Source organism: Babylonia areolata, chromosome 29 (assembly GCF_041734735.1).
Source record: "Babylonia areolata isolate BAREFJ2019XMU chromosome 29, ASM4173473v1, whole genome shotgun sequence".
Lineage (NCBI taxonomy): Eukaryota > Metazoa > Mollusca > Gastropoda > Neogastropoda > Buccinidae > Babylonia > Babylonia areolata.
Window position 1 is genome coordinate 38,741,648 of NC_134904.1, and position 22,500 is coordinate 38,764,147.

At 46.7% G+C, this 22,500-nt stretch overlaps 1 protein-coding gene across 1 annotated transcript in view; it reads left to right on the forward strand.

Moving 5' to 3' along the window:
• LOC143274665 (RNA-binding protein Musashi homolog Rbp6-like) overlaps positions 1-22,500 on the forward strand; it is a 233,964-nt gene that overhangs the window by 122,060 nt on the left and 89,404 nt on the right. The window contains exon 7 of the mRNA XM_076578538.1: positions 4,524-4,572. Coding sequence (XP_076434653.1) covers positions 4,524-4,572 — 49 coding nt within the window. The remainder of the gene's footprint in view (positions 1-4,523; positions 4,573-22,500) is intronic.

Genomic DNA, 22,500 nt, shown 5'->3' on the forward strand with positions numbered 1-22,500 from the left:
GGGGGGTATGGCCTGCAGCGAATGACCCGTGTCAGTATCATCCGAAAGGGAGAGAGAGGTCTCTGTCTTTGTGTCTCTCTCTGCAGCTGTCTTTTTGCCTGTCTTTCTGTTTCTTCCTCCACCCCACCCTCTTCTTCCTCACCTCTCTCTCTCTCTCTCATTCGTCACCCTGTTATGTGAAGAACAGACCATGCCTACAATTCAGTTCTGAGCTTGTTCTGTCTGTCTGTCTGACTGACGGTCATACGTACTCGCTCTCTGTCTCTGTCTCTAGCTCTCTCGCTCGCTCGCTCGCTCTCTCTCTTTCTCTCTCTCTCTCTCTAGCGCGCTCTCAGTCTCTTTCTCGCACTCTCTCTCTCGCTCTCTCTCGCGCGCGCTCTTGCCCTCTTTCTCACTCTCTCGCACTCTCTCTCGTTTTCACTCTCTTCTCCTCCCTCTCCCCCCCTCTCTCTCTCTCCCTCCGTCTCTCCCCCCCCCTCAACCTCTCTCTCTCCCTCTCTCCCTCCCCCTCCGTTCCCCTTCACACAGAGCTGTTTTATCCCCCCCCCCCCAGAACATCACGAACAGCATGGGCAGATATGTAACCACACACACTTAAAAAATGGAAAAAATAGAATATATATATATATATATATATATATATATATATATATATATATATATATTCTGTTTTATCCATTTAATATTAATAAATAACCCCCCAAAAAACCAAAAAAAAAAAAAAAAAAGACTAAGCGAGCATGCGCGAGTGTTGGAGTGCTCGCTATCTCCCTTACATTCAATTCCCTCCCTTTACAGTTGCTCCCCAGGTGGGGTTACTAGTATTGCTTCCGCTTTCATGTCGTGCAAGAGAGAATGAAGAGACTAGTAGTCTCTGAGTCTGTCTGCTGGGGTCGTTGTCGGCATCTGTTCTGCGGTGTAGGGGGTTAGGTCTCTTCCATCTCACCTAACACCTGTCTGTCTGCTGGGGTCGTTGTCGGCATCTGTTCTGCGGTGTAGGGTTAGGTCTCTTCCATCTCACCTAACATCTGTCTGTCTGCTGGGGTCGTTGTCGGCATCTGTTCTGCGGTGTAGGGTTAGGTCTCTTCCATCTCACCTAACACCTGTCTGTCTGCTGGGGTCGTTGTCGGCATCTGTTCTGCGGTGTAGGGTTAGGTCTCTTCCATCTCACCTAACACCTGTCTGTCTGCTGGGGTCGTTGTCGGCATCTGTTCTGCGGTGTAGGGTTAGGTCTCTTCCATCTGACCTAACACCTGTCTGTCTGCTGGGGTCGTTGTCGGCATCTGTTCTGCGGTGTAGGGTTAGGTCTCTTCCATCTCACCTAACATCTGTCTGTTAGCTGGGGTCGTTGTCGGCATCTGTTCTGCGGTGTAGGGTTAGGTCTCTTCCATCTCACCTAACACCTGTCTGTCTGCTGGGGTCGTTGTCGGCATCTGTTCTGCGGTGTAGGGAGGGGTTAGGTCTCTTCCATCTCACCTAACATCTGTCTGCCTGCTGGGGTCGTTGTCGGCATCTGTTCTGCGGTGTAGGGGTTAGGTCTCTTCCATCTCACCTAACATCTGTCTGTCTGTGTCTGCTGGGGTCGTTGTCGGCATCTGTTCTGCGGTGTAGGGGTTAGGTCTCTTCCATCTCACCTAACACCTGTCTGTCTGTCTGCTGGGGTCGTTGTCGGCATCTGTTCTGCGGTGTAGGGGTTAGGTCTCTTCCATCTCACCTAGCATCTGTCTGTCTGTCTGCTGGGGTCGTTGTCGGCATCTGTTCTGCGGTGTAGGGGTTAGGTCTCTTCCATCTCACCTAACATCTGTCTGCCTGCTGGGGTCGTTGTCGGCATCTGTTCTGCGGTGTAGGGTTAGGTCTCTTCCATCTGACCTAACATCTGTCTGCCTGCTGGGGTCGTTGTCGGCATCTGTTCTGCGGTGTAGGGTTAGGTCTCTTCCATCTCACCTAACATCTGTCTGTTAGCTGGGGTCGTTGTCGGCATCTGTTCTGCGGTGTAGGGGTTAGGTCTCTTCCATCTCACCTAACATCTGTCTGTTAGCTGGGGTCGTTGTCGGCATCTGTTCTGCGGTGTAGGGGTTAGGTCTCTTCCATCTCACCTAACATCTGTCTGTCTCTCTCTTTCTCTCTCTCTCTGTTACTCTTTCTTTGTCGATCCCTCTCTGTTTGACTGTCTGTCTCTCTGTCTCTATCTATCTCTGCCTATCTCTCTCTCTTTCTCTTTGTCTCTCTCTCTCTCTCTCTCTCTCTCTCTCTCTCTCTCTCTCTGTTAGTCATTCTTTGTCGATCTCTGTCTGTCTGACTCTGTCTCTCTCTCTCTCTTTGTCTTTTTTAGTCGATCCCTGTGTGTGTGTGTGTGTGTGTGTGTGTGTGTGTGTGTGTGTGTGTGTGTGTGTTAGTCTTTCTTTGTCGATCCCACCTCCTCCTCCTCCTGTCCTGATTTCTAAAGATAACAAGATTACAATGTTACATTAATGAAAAGAGAGTGCGCATTTCTCCACTTCAATTCAATTCCCATTTCACAGATCACACACTGGCTGAGCATCACATACGAAAATAAGAAAAAAAACACACACCAGAAAACAGAAAAAAACACACCCAGTAAACCTCTTTGTAATAACACTCAACTCAAGAGTGTGCGTGCGTGTGAGTTGAGAGCGGGAGAGAGAGAGAGAGAGAGAGAGAGAGTGTGTGTGTGTGTGTGTGTGTGTGTGTGTGTTTGCATGCGTGTGTGCGCGTGTGTCTGCACTTGCACGCACTCGCAGTGATGTTTCATTTCATTCCACAGTTGTCGATGGCGGGTGTGGGGGTTTTGGGGTTTGTTTTTTTTTTTGTTTGGGTTTTTTGTTTTTGTTGTTGTTGTTGCTGGGTTTTTGTTTTTTGTTTTGGTTGTTTTGGTTTTTTTGTTTTTTTCGGTGGTGTGGTGTGTTTTGTTGTTCTTCTTTTCAGCTTGTTTTATGGGTGCATGTAGTATAGTTTCTTTCGTGGAAAAACAGCGACGCCGTCAGATAGATTGAATTTTCTGTATTTTTCTCTTTTTTTTTCTTTTTTTTTCTCTTTCTTTTTTTTTTTTTTTTTTAGATTGAAATTACTGTATTTTTCTCTTTTTTCTTCTTTTTTCTCCCTTTTTTTTTTTTTTTCTTTTCGAATGTATGTTCGTTGACTTCGGGGAATCCGTTGTTCTTGTTCTTGTTATTGTTGTTGTTCGCCCGAGAGATGTTACTATCATTCCTAAACGTATTTTGTAGTATTATATTTTTATGTTTATGTTGATGATTTTTTTTTTTTTTTTTTTTTTTTTAATGGTTCTTGGGAACGGACGGTTCCAGAATTCCACCTGACTCCCCCCACAGCTGTCTTAACTTCTTGGAAAAGAGATGGCGTGGATTGAGGAGTGAGAGAGGAGCTGAGAGAGAGAGAGAGACACACACACACACACACACACACACACACACACACACACACACACAGAAGGGAGGTGTGGGGGGTGGGGGGGGGGGGTGCGGAGGATTGTGGTCCAGAAAATAATGAGGATTTTTGCAAATTTCTGGAGGATTTTCTGTTCGCAGAGAGCGAATTAGTGCGCGCGTGCGTGTGTGTGTGTGCGCGTTTGTGTGTGTGTGCGTGTGTGTGTGTGTGCATGTGGGATGATGGTTATGATCTTTGCCAAAAAGGATTTAGGAGACAGCGAAAAAGGGAGTGGGTTGAGGCTGGTAGAAGTTAGTGGTGGGAAATGAGTAAAAAAAAATTTTTTAAAAAGAAAAGAAAAGAAAGAAAAAAGAAAAAAAAGAATCTGTGGGGATTTGCTGCTTTTGGTTTTCTTTTGAGATTCTGGAAGTAGTTATTATTATTGTTGTTGTTGTTCTCCTTCTTCTTCTTCTTCTTCTTCTTATTATTATTATTGTTGTTGTTGTTGTTGGTGTTGTGATTATTATTATTATCATTATGATTATACGCCACCCCTAACTTCCTATACTTCACCCAACACTGATAACTTTTCCAAACGAAGTTTGTTGTTGTTGTTGTTTGTTTGTTTGTTTTTTTTTTTTTGTTGCTGTTGTTTGTTGTTGGTTTTTTTTTTGTTTTTGTTTTTTTCCTCCAATGCTCTGTATCATTCCCCACCACACACACACATGCGCACACACGCGCACATACGCACACACACACACACACACACACACACACACACACACACACACACACACACACCATTCTTCACCCTCTGCCCAATTGTATTCCCTCTACCACGCCCCCCCCCCCCCCCCCCCTTTTTTTTTCATTTCTTTTTTTCCGTCTAATATTAAAGTGGAAGATGTTAAGCTGAAGACTACTACTACTACTACTACTTCCACACACACACACACAACACACACACACACACATACACACACACACAACACACAACACAACACAGAGAGAGAGAGAGAGAGACAGACAGACAGACAGAAAAGACCAACAACGGTGATGTTTTTGTTATTCATTATTTTGTCTGTGTGTGTGTGTGTGTGTGTGTGTGTGTGTTGCAGATCGAGGATGCTCAAATTATGATGGACAGGACCACCAACAGGAGTCGTGGTGAGTGCACTTGTGTTTGTGTTGTAGTGTGCGTGTGTGTGTGTGTGTGTGTGTGTGTGTGTGTGTGTGTGTGTGTGCACTGTGTGTGTGAGTGTGTGTGTGTGTGTGTGTGTGTGTGTGCACTGTGTGTGTGTGTGTGTGTGTGTGTGTGTGCACTGTGTGTGTGTGTGTGTGTGTGTCAGTGCACTGTGTGTGTGTGTGTGTGTGTGTGTGCGTCTGTTGTTTGTGATGATAATTATTTATTCACAAGAGGAGGACCCTCCCTCCCTCCCCATCGGCGGCGACACAAACGTGGCGGCCACAATTAGGGTCAATCTAATAAGTCCTCCTCCTCCTCCTCCTCCTCTTTGTTGTTGTCAGTGTAATTCTTATTCTTGTTGTTCTTGTTCATCTCTTCCTTCTCCCCCTCCTCCTCCTCCTCCTCCTTCTTCTTCTTCTTCTTCTCCTCCTCCTCCACCTTCTTCTTCTTGTTCTTGTCAATGTTATTCTTTATTCTTGTTGTTGTCGTTCATCTCTTCCTCCTCCTCCTCCTCCTTGTTCTTGTTAGTGTTATTCTTATTCTTGTTGTTGTCGTTCATCTCTTCCTCCTCCTCCTCCTCCTCCTCCTCGTTCTTGTCAATGTTATTCTTCTTCTTCTTGTTCTTTTTCTCCTCCTCCTCCTTGTTCTTGTTAATGTTATTCTTCTTCTTCTTCTTCTTCTTGTTCTTTTTCTCCTCCTCCTCCTTGTTCTTGTTAATGTTATTCTTGTTGTTCTCGTTCTCCTCTTCCTCCTCCTCCTCCTCTTCCTCCTCCTCGTTGTTGTTCTTCTTGTTCTTGTTCTCCTCCTCCTTGTTTTTCTGCTCTTCTTCTTTCTTCTCCTCCTCTTCCTCATTCTCCCCCCCCCCTCCCCTATCTTTAATGTGGTTTTTGTTGTTGTTGTTGTTGTTGTTTTTAATGTTTATACAGTATATATTGTTGTTTTTTTTACCCCCTCACAGTTTGGTATTTCCTCTCTCTCTCTCTCTCTCTCTCTCTCTCTCTCTCTCTCTCTCTCTCTCTCTCTCTCTCTACTTTGGGCCTCCTTCAGTGACAAGTTAATATCCGCATCTTTTGGAGGGGGGGGGGGGGTATTTATTTGTTTATTCCTGTATTTCTGTTCTCTCGTTGTTTCTTCTTCTTCTTCTTCTTCTTCTTCTTCTTCTTCTTCTTCTTCTTCTTCTTCTTCTTCTTCTTCTTTTTCTTGTACTTCTACTTCTTCTACTTCTTCTTCTTCTTTCTTTCTTTCTTCTCCTTTCTTCTTCTTTTCTCGTCCTTCTTCTCCCTCTTCTTCTCCTTCTTTTTTCTCCTTCTCCTACTTCTCCTTTTCTTCTCCTTCTTCTTCTCCTTCTCCTTCTTCTTCTTCTTTTTTCTTCTTTTCTCCTCCCTGCTGTTTATTTTCTCCTCCTGAGTTCAGTTCGTTCAAGTATTCTTCCTGTTCTTCTGTCTTCTTCCGTTCTCGTTTCCGTATTTTTCTTTTCTTTTTTTTTCTTTTCTTTCTTTTCTTTTTTCTTTCTTTCTTTTTAAGTATATCTGTGTCATATGGCGGTTATTTTCGTGTGTGTGTGTGTGTGTGTGTGTGTGTGTGTGTGTGTGTTTAGTATATCTGTGTCATATACCGGTTATTTTCTTGTGTGTGTGCTCTCTCTCTCTCTCTCTCTCTCTCTCTCTCTCTCTCTCTCTCTCTCTCTCTCTCTCTCTCTCTCTCTCAGTATCATCATATAAATCTAACTGTATATTTCTCTCTCTCTCTCTCTCTCTCTCTCTCTCTATATATATATATATATATATATATATATATATATTTGTAGATGGATAGATAGATCTATATCTTATCTACCCCCTCCACCTCCTCCACCCTCACACCCCCCCTTTCGTATGTTGGCTTCCCATACCATGAATTTCGTGTTGGGGGGGAGGTGGGGGTGGGTGGAAGTGGGGGCCGGGGGAGAGGGGGGAAGGGTGCGGTGTTTTTTCTCCTGTTCTGTTTTTGTTTTTGTTTTTTCTTTTCTTTTTCTTTCCCCATTTCCCCAAAGCTGCCAGTAGTGTGACTGTCAGAGAAGCGAAGCATAGAGAAGAAGGCATGACTCTTTTGACCTTTTAGACACGCGTGCACAGCTGCCGTGCCAGCTTGTGTAAACACACACACACACACACACACACACACACACACACACACACACGCGCAACCACACACACACACAACCACACACACACACACACACACACACACACACACACACGCGCAACCACACACACACACAACCACACACACACACACACACACACATGCACGCACGCACGCACGCGCGCACACGCACAGACACACACACACACAAAGAGACTGAGTGTCTGATGCTCTCGCACATAATTTATTATTTTTTTCCGAACAGTAAGGGGAGACATGGTTGCATTTGTTTTCCTGGTGGGTTTTTTTTATCTTTTTTTTTTTTTTAATCTATTTTTAATCTTTTTATCTTTTTTTTATCTTTTTTTTATTTTATTTATTTTTTTTTTTTTAAGATATACATTTCCACCCCAGAGAGAGATGAACGTTGTGTCGAACGAAAACTTGGGTGGGGGAGGTGGGGGGGAGGTGGAGGGGGGGTGCGGATGGGCGAGCCAAGACGTCTTTCACGTTTGAAGTGACGTCATCGACTGAGGCAACATCACGTCATTCCTTCCGACTGTGACGTCATCTGTCGTAACCTGTACATGACGTGACGTCAAAGGCGTCTACGTGTTTTGTTTATATATATATATATATATATGTGTGTGTGTGTGTGTGTGTGTGTGTGTTTTCTCTTTATCCGTTATGCTCTAAGAGTGGTGGGTAATTAGTAGAATTTAGAGAAAGAAATTCTACGTGTTCTTCTTCTTCTTCTTCTTCTTCTTCTTCTTCTTCGGCTCCTGCTTCTTTCTTTCTTTCTCTTTCTTCCCTTTTTTGAATGGAAGCGTGCTGTTCGATGAGCTCAGACGGGCGCAATAGTCGAGTGGTTAAAGCGTTGGACTGTCAATCTGAGGGTCCCGGGTTCGAATCATGGTGACGGCGCCTGGTGGGTAAAGGGTGGAGATTTTTACGATCTCCCATGTCAACATATGTGCAGACCTGCTAGTGCCTGAACCCCCTTCGTGTGTATACGCAAGCAGAAGATCAAATACGCACGTTAAAGATCCTGTAATCCATGTCAGCGTTCGGTGGGTTATGGAAACAAGAATATACCCAGCATGAACACCCCCGAAAACGGAGTATGGCTGCCTACATGGCGGGGTAAAAACGGTCATACACGTAAAAGCCCACTCGTGTGCATACGAGTGAACGCAGAAGAAGAAGGAGATGAGCTCAGATTTTGTCCCCGTTAATGATTACGGTTAACCTGGTTCACATGCTTGTCGCGCGCGCGCACGAGAGAATGTGTGTGTGTGTGTGTGTGTGTGTGTGTGTGTGTGTGTGTTGTATGGTATGTACACTGTGTATTTGTATTCAAGCGTGTGTGATAACGAGTAGATGCATGATGTCCAATTGTTTAAATCAGAGGAAGACAGTGTGAGAGAGAAGGGGAGGGAGAGACAGACAGACGAACAGACAGAGAGACAGAGGCGCTCAGACACAGTCTTGGAGTAAGAAATTAATGCGAGGTGATGGGAAAGTATACTTTGTTGCTGTTTTGTTGTTTCTCACCCCTCCCACCCCTTTAACCCCCCCCCCACCCCCCCAAACACACACACACACACACACTCCCATCACACCACACCCCAATTTACACAAGTATCTGGGTGGGGGGTGGGGTTATAAATATTTGTATTGTATTTGTAATTCTTTTTATCACAACAGATTTCTCTGTGTGAAATTCGGGCTGCTCTCCCCAAGGAGAGCGCGTCGCTACACTACAGCGCCACCTTTTTTTCTTTTTTTTTTTTTTCCTGCGTGCAGTTTTATTTGTTTTCCCTATAGAAGTGGATTTTTCTACAGAATTTTGCCAGGAACAACCCTTTTGTTGCCATGGATTCTTTTACGTGCGCTGAGTGCATGCTAGCACAAGGGACCTCGGTTTATCGTCTCATCCGAATGACTAGCGCCCAGACCACCACTCAAGGTCTAGTGGAGAGGGGGACAAAAAATCGGTGGCTGAGCCGTGATTCGAACCAGAGCGCTCAGATTCTCTCGCTTCCTATGCGGACGCGTTACCTCTAGGCCATCACTCCACTCACTTTACTAGGCCATATACTTGTCGGTGCAGCGGCTAAAACGACACGTGACAATCGGATCGCTTCTGACTGTGAAACAGCACTCTGGGGGGTGGCAGTTATGATATATAGTCTGGTTCGGTTCAGTCTGAATCTTGCTTGTTTGAGTGTGTGGGATGGATGGTGGCATTGCTTGCTGTTGTAGAGTTCTCGTGTTCGTGTGTGTTTGTGTGTGTTTGTGTGTGTGTGTGTGTGTGTGTGTGTGCTTCTCTCGCTTCCTATGCGGACGCGTTACCTCTAGGCCATCACTCCACTCACTTTACTAGGCCATATACTTGTCGGTACAGCGGCTAAAACGGCACGTGACAATCGGATCGCTTCAGACTGTGAAACACCACTCTGGGGGTGGCAGTTATAATATATAGTCAGGTTCGGTTCAGTCTGAATCTTGCTTGTGTGTGTGTGGGATGGATGGTGGCATTGCTTGCTGTTGTAGAGTTCTCGTGTTCGTGTGTGCGTGTGTGTGTGTGTGTGTGTGTTTGTGTGTGTGTGTGTGTGTGTGTATGTGTGTGCTTCTCTCGCTTCCTATGCGGACGCGTTACCTCTAGGCCATCACTCCACTCACTTTACTAGGCCATATACTTGTCGGTGCAGCGGCTAAAACGGCACGTGACAATCGGATCGCTTCTGACTGTGAAACACCACTCTGGGGGTGGCAGTTATAATATATAGTCAGGTTCGGTTCAGTCTGAATCTTGCTTGTGTGTGTGTGGGATGGATGGTGGCATTGCTTGCTGTTGGAGAGTTCGTGTGTGCGTGTGAAGTGTGTGTGTGTGTTTGTGTGTGTGTGTGTGTGGTCAGTGTGTTTATGTGTGTGTGTGTTTATGTGTGAGTGGAGAAAATCGGGTGCAGCTGCTGCAGCAGAGCTCTGTTGCTGGGATTGCCGCAAGGGAGAGTAGGGAATAGTGTGTGTGCGCGCGCGCTTTCGGATAGGGTGTCAGGGTGTGGGAGGGGGTGTGAGTGGGTGGGTTGGTTTGGGGCAAGTCAGTGTCGTTGTTGGTTGATTATCTGATCGATATCGTGTATGCTAGCACAAGGGACCTCGGTTTATCGTCTCATCCGAATGACTAGCGTCCAGACCACCACCACGCAAGGTCTAGTGGAGGGGGGGGGGGGGGGGGGGGAGAAAATATCAGCGGCTGAGCCGTGATTCGAACCAGCACGTTCAGATTCTCTTGCTTCCAAGGCGGACGTGTTACCTCTAGGCCATCACTTCACGTCTGTTGGTTAAAAAGAAAAAAAAATCTTAGAGAACAGCTTTGGGAACATATATATATATAAAGTCCGTATCGCATCGTGCACCACATACAGTTGTATGTACAGTTCAAATTTACACTGAAGATGGTTTTCCCCATGGCAGCAGAGTTTCCCATCTTTGCAAAAAAACCCGCCTAGCCTAGTGGTACAGCGCTGATCGACCTTACGACAGACGGGCAGACAGACGGATAGACAGACAGACAGTCGGCTCGCCTGACCACTCACTAATCGCAGCGACTTGCCACCACCGGAACTCAGCGCGTTGCGCGCGCAACTGCTCTTGACGGCAGAGGGCGCCCGTGGGGCCTCCCAGGGGGGGTGGAGCACTGCAGGCACTGTTAATCAAAATCTCTCTCTCCTCCCCTGCACCCCCCCCCCTCCCCGCCCCCTCCGGCTTGCTCACCGCCGTCCCGTTCTCGCCCAGATCAATCATTGATCCCTCTCCCCCGTCTCCGGCCGACCACCCCCCACCAAGACAACCCCACCATTCCTCGTGCCAGCATAGAGAGACAGAGAGATAGAGGGAGACAGAGAGAGAGGGAGACACAGAGGGAGAGAGAGAGAGGGAGACACAGAAAGAGGGAGACAGAGAGAGGGAGAGAGAGATAGAGAGGAAGAGGAAGACAGAGTGGGAGACAAAAGAGGGAGACACAGAGAGAAAGAGGAATACAGAGAGAGAGTGATAGGGAAACAGGGAGACACAGAGAGAGGGAGAGAGAGGGAGAGGGAGACACAGAGAGAGGGAGAGACAGAGAGAAAGAGGAAGACGAGAGGGAGACAGACACACAGAGAGGAGAGAGAGAAAGAGGAAGACAGAGTGGGAGACACAGAGAGAGGGAGAGACAGAGAGAAAGAGGAAGACGAGAGGGAGACAGACACAGAGAGAGGAGAGAGAGAGAAAGAGGAAGACAGAGTGGGAGACAGAGAGAGGGGGACACAGAGAGAGTGAGAGGGAAACAGAGAGGGAGACATAGAAGGAGAGACAGAGAGAAAGAGGAAGACAGAGAGAGAGGCGAGGGTGTGTGTGTGTGGGTGGGTGGGTGGGTAGGTGAGGTGGATAGGATAGGAAAGCGGGTAGGTGGATGGGTAGGTTTGGCCCGTGGTGAGAGGTCTGGATGGAGGCTGCAGAGCCGAGCCGAGCTGAGCAGGAACGAAGAGTTTGTTGGTTACAGGAAGAACACACAACCTGTAGGTTGTTACGCGTCTGAACGGTTTGGTTGGGAGGGGGGGGGGGGGGGGGTGGGGGGTGGGGAGCGAACTTCCAATTTGCCAAGGCCGGCAGTTTTCCTGGTGTGTGTGTTGAGTAAGACGATAACTGCCCCCCCCCACACCCCCCAGTCCCCCCCCTCCCCCCCCTCCCCCTCCCCGGGCCCCCTCGCCACCAGTCTGTCATTGCCAGACCTTGGTGTAGGAATGATGATAATGATTATTATATAATAGCTGGATATCAATGCTTGGTAAGTTGTTTGTTATTGTGCAGGGTCTAGAAGAGGAGGGGGCGCTACAAAATAAAGTTTCTAACGTAAAATGCTTTCAAAATAGTAGTTGTTGTTGGTGGTGATGGTGGTGGGTTTTTTTTTTGGGGGGGAGGGGGGGGTATGGTGCGTATGTGTGTGTGGTATTGTGTGTGTGTGTGTGTGTGTATCCTGTGGTGTGTGTGTGTGTGTGTGGTATGGTGTGTGTGAGAGAGAGAGAAAGAGAGAGAGAGAGCCTTGCTGGGAGTGGGCTGGCGCGGATCGATGGAGAAAGGTCCCCAAAGGGGTGCCCGAGCGGTGAGCGCCCCCATCACTTTAGTCAGTCGTGGAACGCGAATTTTTCTCCCCCTCCCCCTCCCTTTTTTTCTTTTTCTTTTTCTTTTTTTTTTTTTCTTTTCTTTGGAGGGTGCACTGGGATGAGTTGAGGAGTCGGGGGTGGGGCGGTTATGGGTGGATGGAAGGGGTTTGGAGTTGGGTAGATTTGGGGTTTGATTGTGTGTGTGTATGTGTGTGTGTGAGTGTTTGTGCTGTGTGTGGGAGTGTGGCGGGGGGGGGTGGGGGGGGTGGTGGGGGGTGAATAATTTATTTTGGCTTCTTTGCTTCTTCTTCGTCTGCTGGGTTGTTCTTTCTACCTTCTTCTTCTTCTTCTTCTTTTCTTTGATAATTTCTTCCTGTCTGTCTTCTGTCTTTTTCTCTGTTTGTCTGTGTCTGTCTGTCTGTCTGTCTGTCTGTCTGTCTCTCTCTCTCTCTCTCTCTCTCTCTCTCTCTCTCTCTCTCTGTATAGATATATATATTGTGTACGTGTGTCTGTCTGTCTGCCTGCCTCTGTATGTGTGCATGTGCTTGCGTGCCTCTGTGTGTCTGTGTGTGTGTGTGCGCGCGCGTGCGTATATATGTGTGTGTGCGTGCGCACGCGCGCATGCGAGTGCTCAAATGTGGGATGAGCGTGCTTGTGTGCGCATGCTTGCATGCAGACTGCAAACTTATAATAATGATGATACGGGGGGGGGAGAAAACAAAAGATAACTGTCCACGTTTTGCATTGTGAGAGAGAAGCTATCAGGGCAGCGATAGTAGCAACACAAGTCAACATTCTTCTGGGGTTGGGGTTAGGGTTAGGTAGTAGTAGGCTGCCAGCATGCGGGCTGCAAGCAAACCCACGCCAACCACCACAAATCATGGACCAGGGTACCCCCCCGCCCCCACCCCCCACCTCCCCACCGCACCCCCACCCCCTCCCCTACCATCACCACCACCACCACCACCACCAACCGCGCCTCCTCTTGGGAGATTTTAAACGATAACGAGACCACAAGGTGGGAAAAGTAGACTTGACAATAGATACAGACCACAAGGTGGGAAAAGTAGACTTGGCTATAGATACAGACCACAAGGTGCAAAGGTAGACTTGGCTATAGATACAGACCACAAGGTGCAAAGGTAGACTTGGCTATAGATACAGACCACAAGGTGCAAAGGTAGAATTGACAATAGATACAGACCACAAGGTGGAAAAGTAGACATGACAAAATAGACCACAAAATAGACCACAAGGTGCAAAGGTAGACTTGACAAAATAGACCACAAGGTGCAAAGGTAGACTTGACAAAACAGACCACAAGGTGCAAAGGTAGACCTGACAAAATAGACCACAAGGTGCAAAGGTAGACTTGGCTGTAAAAACAGACCACAAGGTGCAAAGGTAGACTTGACAAAACAGACCACAAGGTGCAAAGGTAGACTTGGCTGTAGATACAGACCACAAGGTGGAAAGGTAAGACATGACAAAATAGACAAGGTGCAAAGGTAGACCTGACAAAATAGACCACAAGGTGCAAAGGTAGACTTGGCTATAGATACAGATCACAAGGTACAAAGGTAGACTTGGCAATAGATACAGACCACAAGGTGCAAAGGTAGACTTGGCTATAGATACAGACCACAAGGTGCAAAGGTAGACTTGGCTATAGATACAGACCACAAGGTGGAAAGGTAGACTTGACAAAATAGACCACAAGGTGCAAAGGTAGACTTGACAAAATAGACCACAAGGTGCAAAGGTAGACTTGGCTATAGATACAGACCACAAGGTGCAAAGGTAGACTTGGCTATAGATACAGACCACAAGGTGCAAAGGTAGACTTGGCAATAGATACAGACCACAAGGTGCAAAGGTAGACTTGGCAATAGATACAGACCACAAGGTGCAAAGGTAGACTTGGCTATAGATACAGATCACAAGGTACAAAGGTAGACTTGGCAATAGATACAGACCACAAGGTGCAAAGGTAGACTTGGCTATAGATACAGATCACAAGGTACAAAGGTAGACTTGACAATAGATACAGACCACAAGGTACAAAGGTAGACTTGGCTATAGATACAGACCACAAGCTACAAAGGTAGACTTGGCTATAGATACAGACCACAAGGTGCAAAGGTAGACCTGACAAAACAGACCCACAAGGTGCAAAGGTAAGACTTCAGACTGCATACCTTGAGGGTGTGGGAAGGAGCGAAGGTGAGGAGAGATGCTGAAGATAACGGAGAGTGGGGAGAGGGGGGGGGGAGGGAGGAGTGAGGTGGTGGGCTCGGTGAGGAGAAGGGGGTAGGTCTGCTTGGTGGTGGTGTGTATGTGCGGGGGGGGGGGGGGGGGCAGAGGGTGGAATGGTTTCGTAAAGTGTCTGGAAGGGAAGGTTATTCTTCTCCTTCTTCTTGGGGTCTTGCCTACTACTGCTGGCTATACCCTTAGTATAAGCACGTGCTAACGTGAAATGCAGAGACAGGGCAGGGCAGGGTAGGGATGGGCAGGGCAGGGCAGGGCAGTAGACACAGCAAGTCGAAAGACCTCCTGAAGAAGTAAAGTGTGTGTGTGTGTGGGTGTGTGTGTGTGTTGCCATCAGAAGTACCCCACGACTCTTCGGGTGGTGGGTGTGGATGGATCGGCAGGCTGGGTGGTGATAATGCCTGCTCGTGCCCTTTTCGCTTCGAGGACGTGAGATGGTGGTACTGGGGGAGGGGGAAGGGTGTGGAAGTGTGGGGGGGGGGGGGGGGGAGGGGAGGGGGAGAGGGGAGGGGGGCGGGGGTGCTTGGGTGGTGGGGGGTTGGGGGGGTATTCAGGTAGGGAATGAGAGATGGTGGGGTGGATTTGTGTGGCTGGCAACGAACGATTCTGTCGCTGTGTTTGCAAGGGAACTGGCTCAAAGGTGTTGGTACGGAAGGGGAGATGGGGGGTGTGGGGGGGGGGGAAGGGTGGCGATTTGGGAGGAGGTGGGGGATGGGGGGGAAGGAGGGTGGGAGGGGGTGTGCTGGGAGAGTGAATCGAAAGAACCTTTTCTTTTGTGGAGGAGGATGGATGGATGGATGATTGGATGGAGAATGGTAGTTAAAAGGTTCTCCTGGAGTAACTGGTTCAGGATGATCCGTTGATGAGAATGTGGGGGGTGTAGTGGGTGGGGTGGGGAGGGTGGATGGTTGGTATGATTGGTTGGTTGGTTGGTTGAGTTGAGTTGTGTATGGTGGGGGTTCGGGTGGGACTTGGGAAAGGGTGGGTAGGTGGGGGGTGGGGTGGGGGTGGGGAGCTGAGAGAGAGCGACAAAGACGGTTGGAACTTCCGCAGGGGAGACTAGTCACTGGAAACTTTTTGTTGTTTTGTTCAAAGTGGAGACTGTCAAAAACTTTTTTTTTTTTTTTTTTTTTTTAAAGCGAAGCAGCATCGTGTTTGTGTATGCTGTCTATGGGAATGTTTGTCTTTAATAAATTTTTTTTTTTTTTTTAAGTGAAGAATGTTAGCGTTTAAAACACTAAGCGGCGGTGGGGCAGTCCAGTATGAATGAGAGAGAGAGAGAGTACCAAGGGGGATGAGGATAGAGGAGGGAGAAAAACGAGACAGTAGTGTAGAAGAGATGAGGGGGGTTGTGGGAGAGGGGCGGGGGTGGGTGGGTGGGGGGGGGGGGGTAGAGACTGAGGAGGATGGAGAGAGCAGTGCGGTCAGTTAGGGGGGGGTCGGAGGGGGTAAGGGTGTGAGTGAGAGCAGCAGATACAGGTAGTGAGTGTCGAGCGAGGAAACAAAGGTGTGTAAGCGAAAAGGTTAAAAAAAAAAAAATGGGGGGGGGGTATAGAGGTAGAGGCAGTGGCGATTTTTTTTTTTTTTTTTGTTCCTGAGCAGTTGCTGTACTGTACTGACGAAGCCAGAGTTTGGGGGGGAGGGGGGGAGGGGGGGGGGGTACGGATGGGTACAAAGACTGTTTGTGCATGTGGTGTGGTGTGGTGTGTAGGTGTGGTGTGGGCAAAGAGCCTTCTTTAGTAGTACGTATTGGTTGGTGTGTGGTGGGTGGCTTACTAGTAGGAGCGAGAGAGAGAGAGAGAGAGAGTGAACGAGTTCGGTTTCTTTCTCGTTTTGTGGGGGGGTGGGGGGGGGGGGGTTCGTTGTTTTTTTTTTCTCTCTCTCTTTCTTTATTTGTTTGCTGTTGTGTGTGTGTGTGTGTGTGGTTTTCTGCCTTTTTTTTCTTCCTAACTCTCTCTCTCTCTCTCTGTGACTCTCTCTCTCTTTCTCTCTAACTCTCTCTCTGTCTGTCTTTCTCTGTGTGTGTGTGTGTCCCACTCTATCTCTGACTCTTTCTCTGTGACTTTCTCTGTCTCTGTCTCTCTCTCTCTCTCTCTCTCACTATCTTACTCCCCCCCCCCTCCCACACACACACACCCTCCCTCTCTCACACTGCCCTCCACTTCACAGTATAACCCAACTTTTCACCGAAGCAAAACCCAAACCGTGAACAGGTTGGCCTTGAGAGAACGGCTGAGGGGTATCTTTTCTTTTATATATATATTATTTTTTCTTTCTTACCACTAAATCGTTAAATTCCACTTTTTTGGCCAATAGCTGTCGAGCAAATAGGTCGTTAAACTGCAATTTCCGAGAGTGGGCGTAATGATTAACTGTGCAACCGTTCTAACCGTTTGTTGTGTGGGTGTGTCAGTGGGGTCGGGTTGAAGGGGAGGGAGGGGGCGGGGGTCAGCGGGGGTAGAGGGAGAGGAGAAAGGGGTGATTTGGGGGGTGTGGGGGGTGCGGATGAAGGGTGTTTTTTTTTTTTTTTTTTTTTTTTTTTTTGTCCCCCTTCAAGTTGGGCTCGTTGTTAGTTTACACGGCTTTTTTGTGACGAAACGCTTGCTTACACAGTTCGGGAATACTAGAAATTTTTATTTTTGTTCTTTCCGAATTTTTCTTCAGGATTTGTAAACATACCTAGAGAGAGAGAGAGAGAGAGAGAGAGGCGGGGGAGGGGGTGGGGGGGGGGGGGGTAACAATGGCACTAGTTTTTCGTCTGGCAGAGGAGCAGTAAATCTCTTTGCCATATTTTTGGGGCGTCACGAACTGTTAAGTGGCGTTGTTGTATTTTGTTGTTTTTGTTTTTTGGGGTGGGGGGTCTTTCTTTTTGTCATTGCTTCTGTTTTAGATGTTCTTGTTGTCTGTTTTCTTGCTTCTTTTTTATTTATTTATTTTTTTCGAAATTACAATTGTTTGAAGAAATAGAAAAAAAAAACTAACCCAGAAACAATGAGAGAGAGAGAGAGAGTATGTGTGTGTATGTATGTGTGTTTGCGTGTGTGACACAAAGTTAAAGAGATGGGGGGGGGGGGGGGGGGGAATGGAGGCTTAAGGAGGGAAGTAAGATGATAGAGAGACTGTTTCTTGCTTTTCTTGTTTTTGTTTTCCTTCAAAATAACAATTTTCAAGAAGAAAAAAGAGACAAAAATGAGATCGAGAGGGGAGAGAGAGAGAGAGAGAGGGGGGGGAGAGAGAGAGAGAGAGAGAGTACACTGTACTGTTCGTTCGTTCGTTCTTTAGTTTAACGTCTTTTCACTGTAAGTGATATTAGACGAGGGAAGGAAAAAAATCGAGTGGGAAGAGGGGGAGAGAGGGGGGGGGGGGATTACTGTGTACACATACGTGTAAGTGAAAGTGTGTGTGTGTGTGTGTGTGTGTGTGTGTGTGTGTGTGTGTATACACTGTACTGTGTGTGGCACAAAGTTACAGAGATAGAGGGGAGTGTGTGTGTGTGGGGGGGGGGGGGGGGGGCGGAAGGAAGAGAGGGAAGGAGGAAGAAGATGAAGAGGGATCTTCCTTTCTCCCTTCTTTCCTGCGCGCCTTCATCTCTCTCTCTCTCTCTCTCTCTCTCTTTGTGCGCGCGCGCGCGCGCGCGTGTGTGTGTGTGTGTGTGAAGAAGAAGAAAGAACTCCACGCTTCTGTGTCTCTGTGTCTGGAAGGAAAAGAACTATCTTGCGTTTCCGTGTCTTGAAGGAACTAATTCTGTCTTCAGCGTTTGAATGAAGGGAAGCACTAGTGTTTCCGTTGTCTCGAAGGAAGTGCTAGTGTTTCCGTGTCTTGAAGGAAGTACTACGTAACTAGTGTTTCCGTTGTCTCGAAGGAAGTGCTAGTGTTTCCGTGTCTTGAAGGAAGTACTACGTAACTAGTGTTTCCGTTGTCTCGAAGGAAGTACTACGTAACTAGTGTTTCCGTTGTCTTGAAGGAAGTACTACGCAACTAGTGTTTCCGTTGTCTTGAAGGAAGTACTACGCAACTAGTGTTTCTGTTGTCTTGAAGGAAGTACTACGCAACTAGTGTTTCTGTTGTCTTGAAGGAAGTACTACGTAACTAGTGTTTCCGTTGTATTGAAGGAAGTACTACGTAACTAGTGTTTCCGTTGTATTGAAGGAAGTACTAGTGTTTCCATGTCTTGAAGGAAGTGCTAATGTTTTCGTTGCCTTGAAGGAAGCACTAGTGTTTCCGTGTCTTGAAGGAAGTACCGCGTAACTAGTGTTTCCGTTGTCTTGAAGGAAGTGCTAGTGTTTCCGTGTCCAGGAAAAAGTACTAGAGTTTCCGTGTCTTGAAGGAGGTACTAGTGTTTCGTGTGTTGAAGGAGGTACTGTTTTTTCGCTATCCAGACGGAAGTACAAGTGTTTCCGTGTCTTGAAGGAAGTACTAGTGTTTCCTATCTGGAAATAAGTGCTCGTGTTCCCGTGTTTAGAAGGAAGTAGTCGTAGTGCTAGTGTTTCCTATCTGGAAATAAGTGCTCGTGTTCCCGTGTTTAGAAGGAAGTAGCCGTGTTTGTGTGTGTAGAGAAGGAAGCACTTGTGTTTCTGTGTGTAGGGAGGAAGCTCCAGAGTGTCCGGTTTCTGTGTCTGGAAGGAGGCGTTTAGGATTCCGTGTCTAAAAGAGGAGAGAAAAAAAAAACAACCATAACTAAGCGACCAATGCAACCCAGTAACAACGCATCGTAATAATCATCACCATCATCGTCATCATCATCGTCATTAATAGAATACGACACGGATGATCTAAACCGCCATTACCGGCGGACACTGAACCAACCACTACTACTAGGATTTACGAGACGTCGGTGATCATCAGGATACCCCCCCCCCCCCCCACCACCCCCATCGCCATCACCACCTCTCACTCGCCACCCACACCCCACCCCACCCAACACTCGATCCGATAATGCGTTTGTCGTTTTGTCCACACCCTACCCCACCCCACCCTACCCTACCCTCTTCTTCTCATCAACAGCACCACAACCACCATCTTTTTTCTCTCTGTTGGCAGACTGGTCTAAAGGTGATTTGCATAATTGAAGAAGCTTTTTTTTTTTCTTTTTTTTTTCTTTTTTTTTTCCTTTTTTTTTTCTTTTTTTTTTCTTTTTTTTTTTTTCCTCCACACTGGCGTTGTGGTGTCCGTTGCACTGTTTAGGTGGTGGTGGTGGTGGTGATGGTGAGTGTGGGGAGGGGGGTGCTGGGGAGGGTGCGTGGGGCGGGGGAGGTGGGGGGGGGGGCAGGTGGGTATTTGTTGACGTTTATTAAAGATCGTTTTTTTGGGGGGTTAACGGTAAACGGCTACAGAAGTAGTTTCCACTGAACTTATGTACTAGTGGGACATGTTGCTCACGAGGCTGGCTGGCGTTGCACTCGCTTGTTGCCGTGGAATTGTTGAAGTGGAGTGATGGCCTAGAGGTAACGCGTCCGCTTAGGAAGCGAGAGAATCTGAGCACGCTGGTTCGAATCACGGGTAAGCTGCCGACTTCCCCCCCCCCCCCCCCCCTCCATTTGGCCTTGAGTGGTGTTCTGGACGCTAGTCATTCGGATGAGACGATAAACCGAGGTCCCGTGTGCAGCATGCACTTAGCGCACGTAAAAGAACCCACGGCAACAAAAGGGTTGTTCCTGGCAAAATTCTGTAGAAAAATCCACATTGATAGGAAAAACAAATAAAACTGCACGCAGGAAAAAATGCAAAAAAAAAAAAAAAAAAGGGGGGGGGGGGGGGGGGGGGGCGCTGTAGTATAGCGACGCGCTCTCCCTGGGGAGAGCAGCCCGAATTTCACACAGAGAAATATGTTGTGATAAAAAAAGAAATACAAATACAAATGTTTGTTTGCAAAATACATAATATGCATTATGATTTGATCCTTCTGATTAATCATTCAGCTTCCGTTCAATCTTCCTTACAAATCCTCCGCCCCCCCCCTACCCACCCTACCCCCACCCCCACCCCCACCCCCACCTCAGCACCCACGCTTGTCTGTTCATTCCAATCAAAATCTAGCGCGGATATAAAAATGAAATATTTAGCACACACACACACACACACACACACACACACACACACACACACACACACACACACACACACATGAAAAATCGGTCCCACGGTTGAATTGTTGAAAGACGTTTTCTTCTTCTTTTTTTCCCCTCTTCCTTTCTTTTTATGTGTGTTTTTGTTTTTGTGTTATTTTTGTTTTCTTTTTCTTTTTTTTTTTTTTTTTTAACAACCTCTAAATGTCCACTCTTGTAAAATATAACCAGTGGATGAAGAAAATCGTGAATATTTGATTGGTCATTTTTGTCTTTCTTTTTGGAGAGACGTTTGAGGGAAAGGCTGAGGGGGTGGGGGGAGGAGGTGGGGGGGGGGGGGGGAGAGCACTAAAGAGTACAGATCGAAAACTGTCTGAGGAAAAATTTAAGCTCATCTTTTTTTTTTTCTTTTTTTACCATCCAGCGAGATGTCCCGGTACACTATAAATCGTTGAACGCGTTTGAATAATTGAGTCCCCATCATTTTTTCCTTGTTGCTGGTGTCAGATATCCATGAATGGATAGATGGATGGATGGTTGAAGGGGTGGAGGGAAGGAGGGTGGAGGAGGAGGAAAACAAATGCATTTCTTTTCCCAGAAGAGTGCAGATCGAAAACTTGTCAAAGAAATGTTTTAGAATCACATGATTTTCTATTATGATTATTAGTATTATTGTTATTTTCTTTTTTTTTCTTTTTTTCTTTTTTCTTTTTTTGCATATTCAGCATCGATCGAAAATTGCCGTAGAAAAAGAAAAAGACAAGAGAAAACTATAGAACCATCATAAGCCATCAAAAAATAAGCCCCTTCTGCTGAGAAGGAATGATTTGAATTCAGTTATGATTTTTTGTCATTATTATTATTTTTTTGCATCGATTATTATTATTATTATTATTAGCATCGGTCAAAAATTGTCGTGGAGAAAAGAAAAAAGACGAGAGAAAATTATTTTTAAAAAAAAACATTTAAAAAAACATAAAAAATAAGCCTGTCAACAGAGAAGGAAAAGATTAAGGGTCGAGTGGGGGAACGGGGTGGTGGTGGTGGTGGTGGTGGTGGTGCGGCGTGGGGATTGGGGTGTGTGGGGGGGGGTGGAGGGGGGTGACTGAGGAGGAGAAGGGGTTATAAACCGTCCTAGTTCTAAGATGTCAGAATCACAATGAACGTGTTTGAATAATTGAGGTTTCCTCCTGCCCCCATTTTGGTTGTTACGTCTGGCATTATAAAAGATAAATGGATGGCAGGACGGATGGTTAAAAAAAAAATGTGGGTTGGGTTGCGGGGTGGGAGGGGAGGGGGGTTGGGGGGGGGGGCAGAAAGGAGAAGGGGGAGGAAATAAAATCCATTCTCTTTTGATAACAGAGTGCACATTAGAATATGTCAAAAGAAGTTGTTGTTTTTGTTGTTGTTGTTTTTGTTTTTTTTGGTTTTTTTTGTTGTTGTTGTTAATGCTCTGGGAGGATCTTATAAAGCATTTTAGAGAGATCATTGCCAGGGTCACTGGAGACGTGTTGGAATAATCGAGGGTGTTGGAGTTAACTGTGGGATTGTAGCCGACATCTGAGATGGGTGTGGAGGGGATGTATGGATGGTTGGATGGATGGATGGGTGGTTGGTTGGTTGTTGAGAAATTCACACGTTGAAGAGACGCAGGGAACAGACATGACAGGAATGAGGAAGGGAGGGTTAAGGGGGGGGGGGGAGAGAGAGAGAGAGAGAGACAGACAGACAGACAGGGAGACAGAGAGAGAGAGAAGGGGGATGGAGGGAGGGAAATATTAATGGTTGTGTTTTGGGTTTGGAGAAGGGAGAAAAATAACTCTCTCTCTCTCTCTCTCTCTCTCTCTCTCTCTCTCTCTCTCTCTCTCTCTCTCTCTCTCTCTCTCTCTCTCTCTCTCTCTCTTTCTCTCTGTGTGTGTGTGTGTGTGTGTGTGTGATAAGATTTCAATTCCTTTTGTAGACTTACTCTTTTAAGCTTATTCGTAATCTGTTTTGTTTTGGCATGTGCAAAAAAAAAAAGGAGGTTAAATCTGTACTTGTACCTGTGTACATATAGACTATACCACTACTACCACAACTACTACCACTATTAACAATGATAATAATGATAATGATAATAAGAAGAAGAACTGTAAACCGTCGTGATGCCAGTCGTAGAGAGATCTATTCTAGTGAGGTCTCTCTGTTCTGTCAAGCTGACACCACCCACTGACTGGAGTGACACAGACTGACACGACATGAGCTGTATTACTGTATAATCATATATATATATATATATATATATATATATATATATATATAT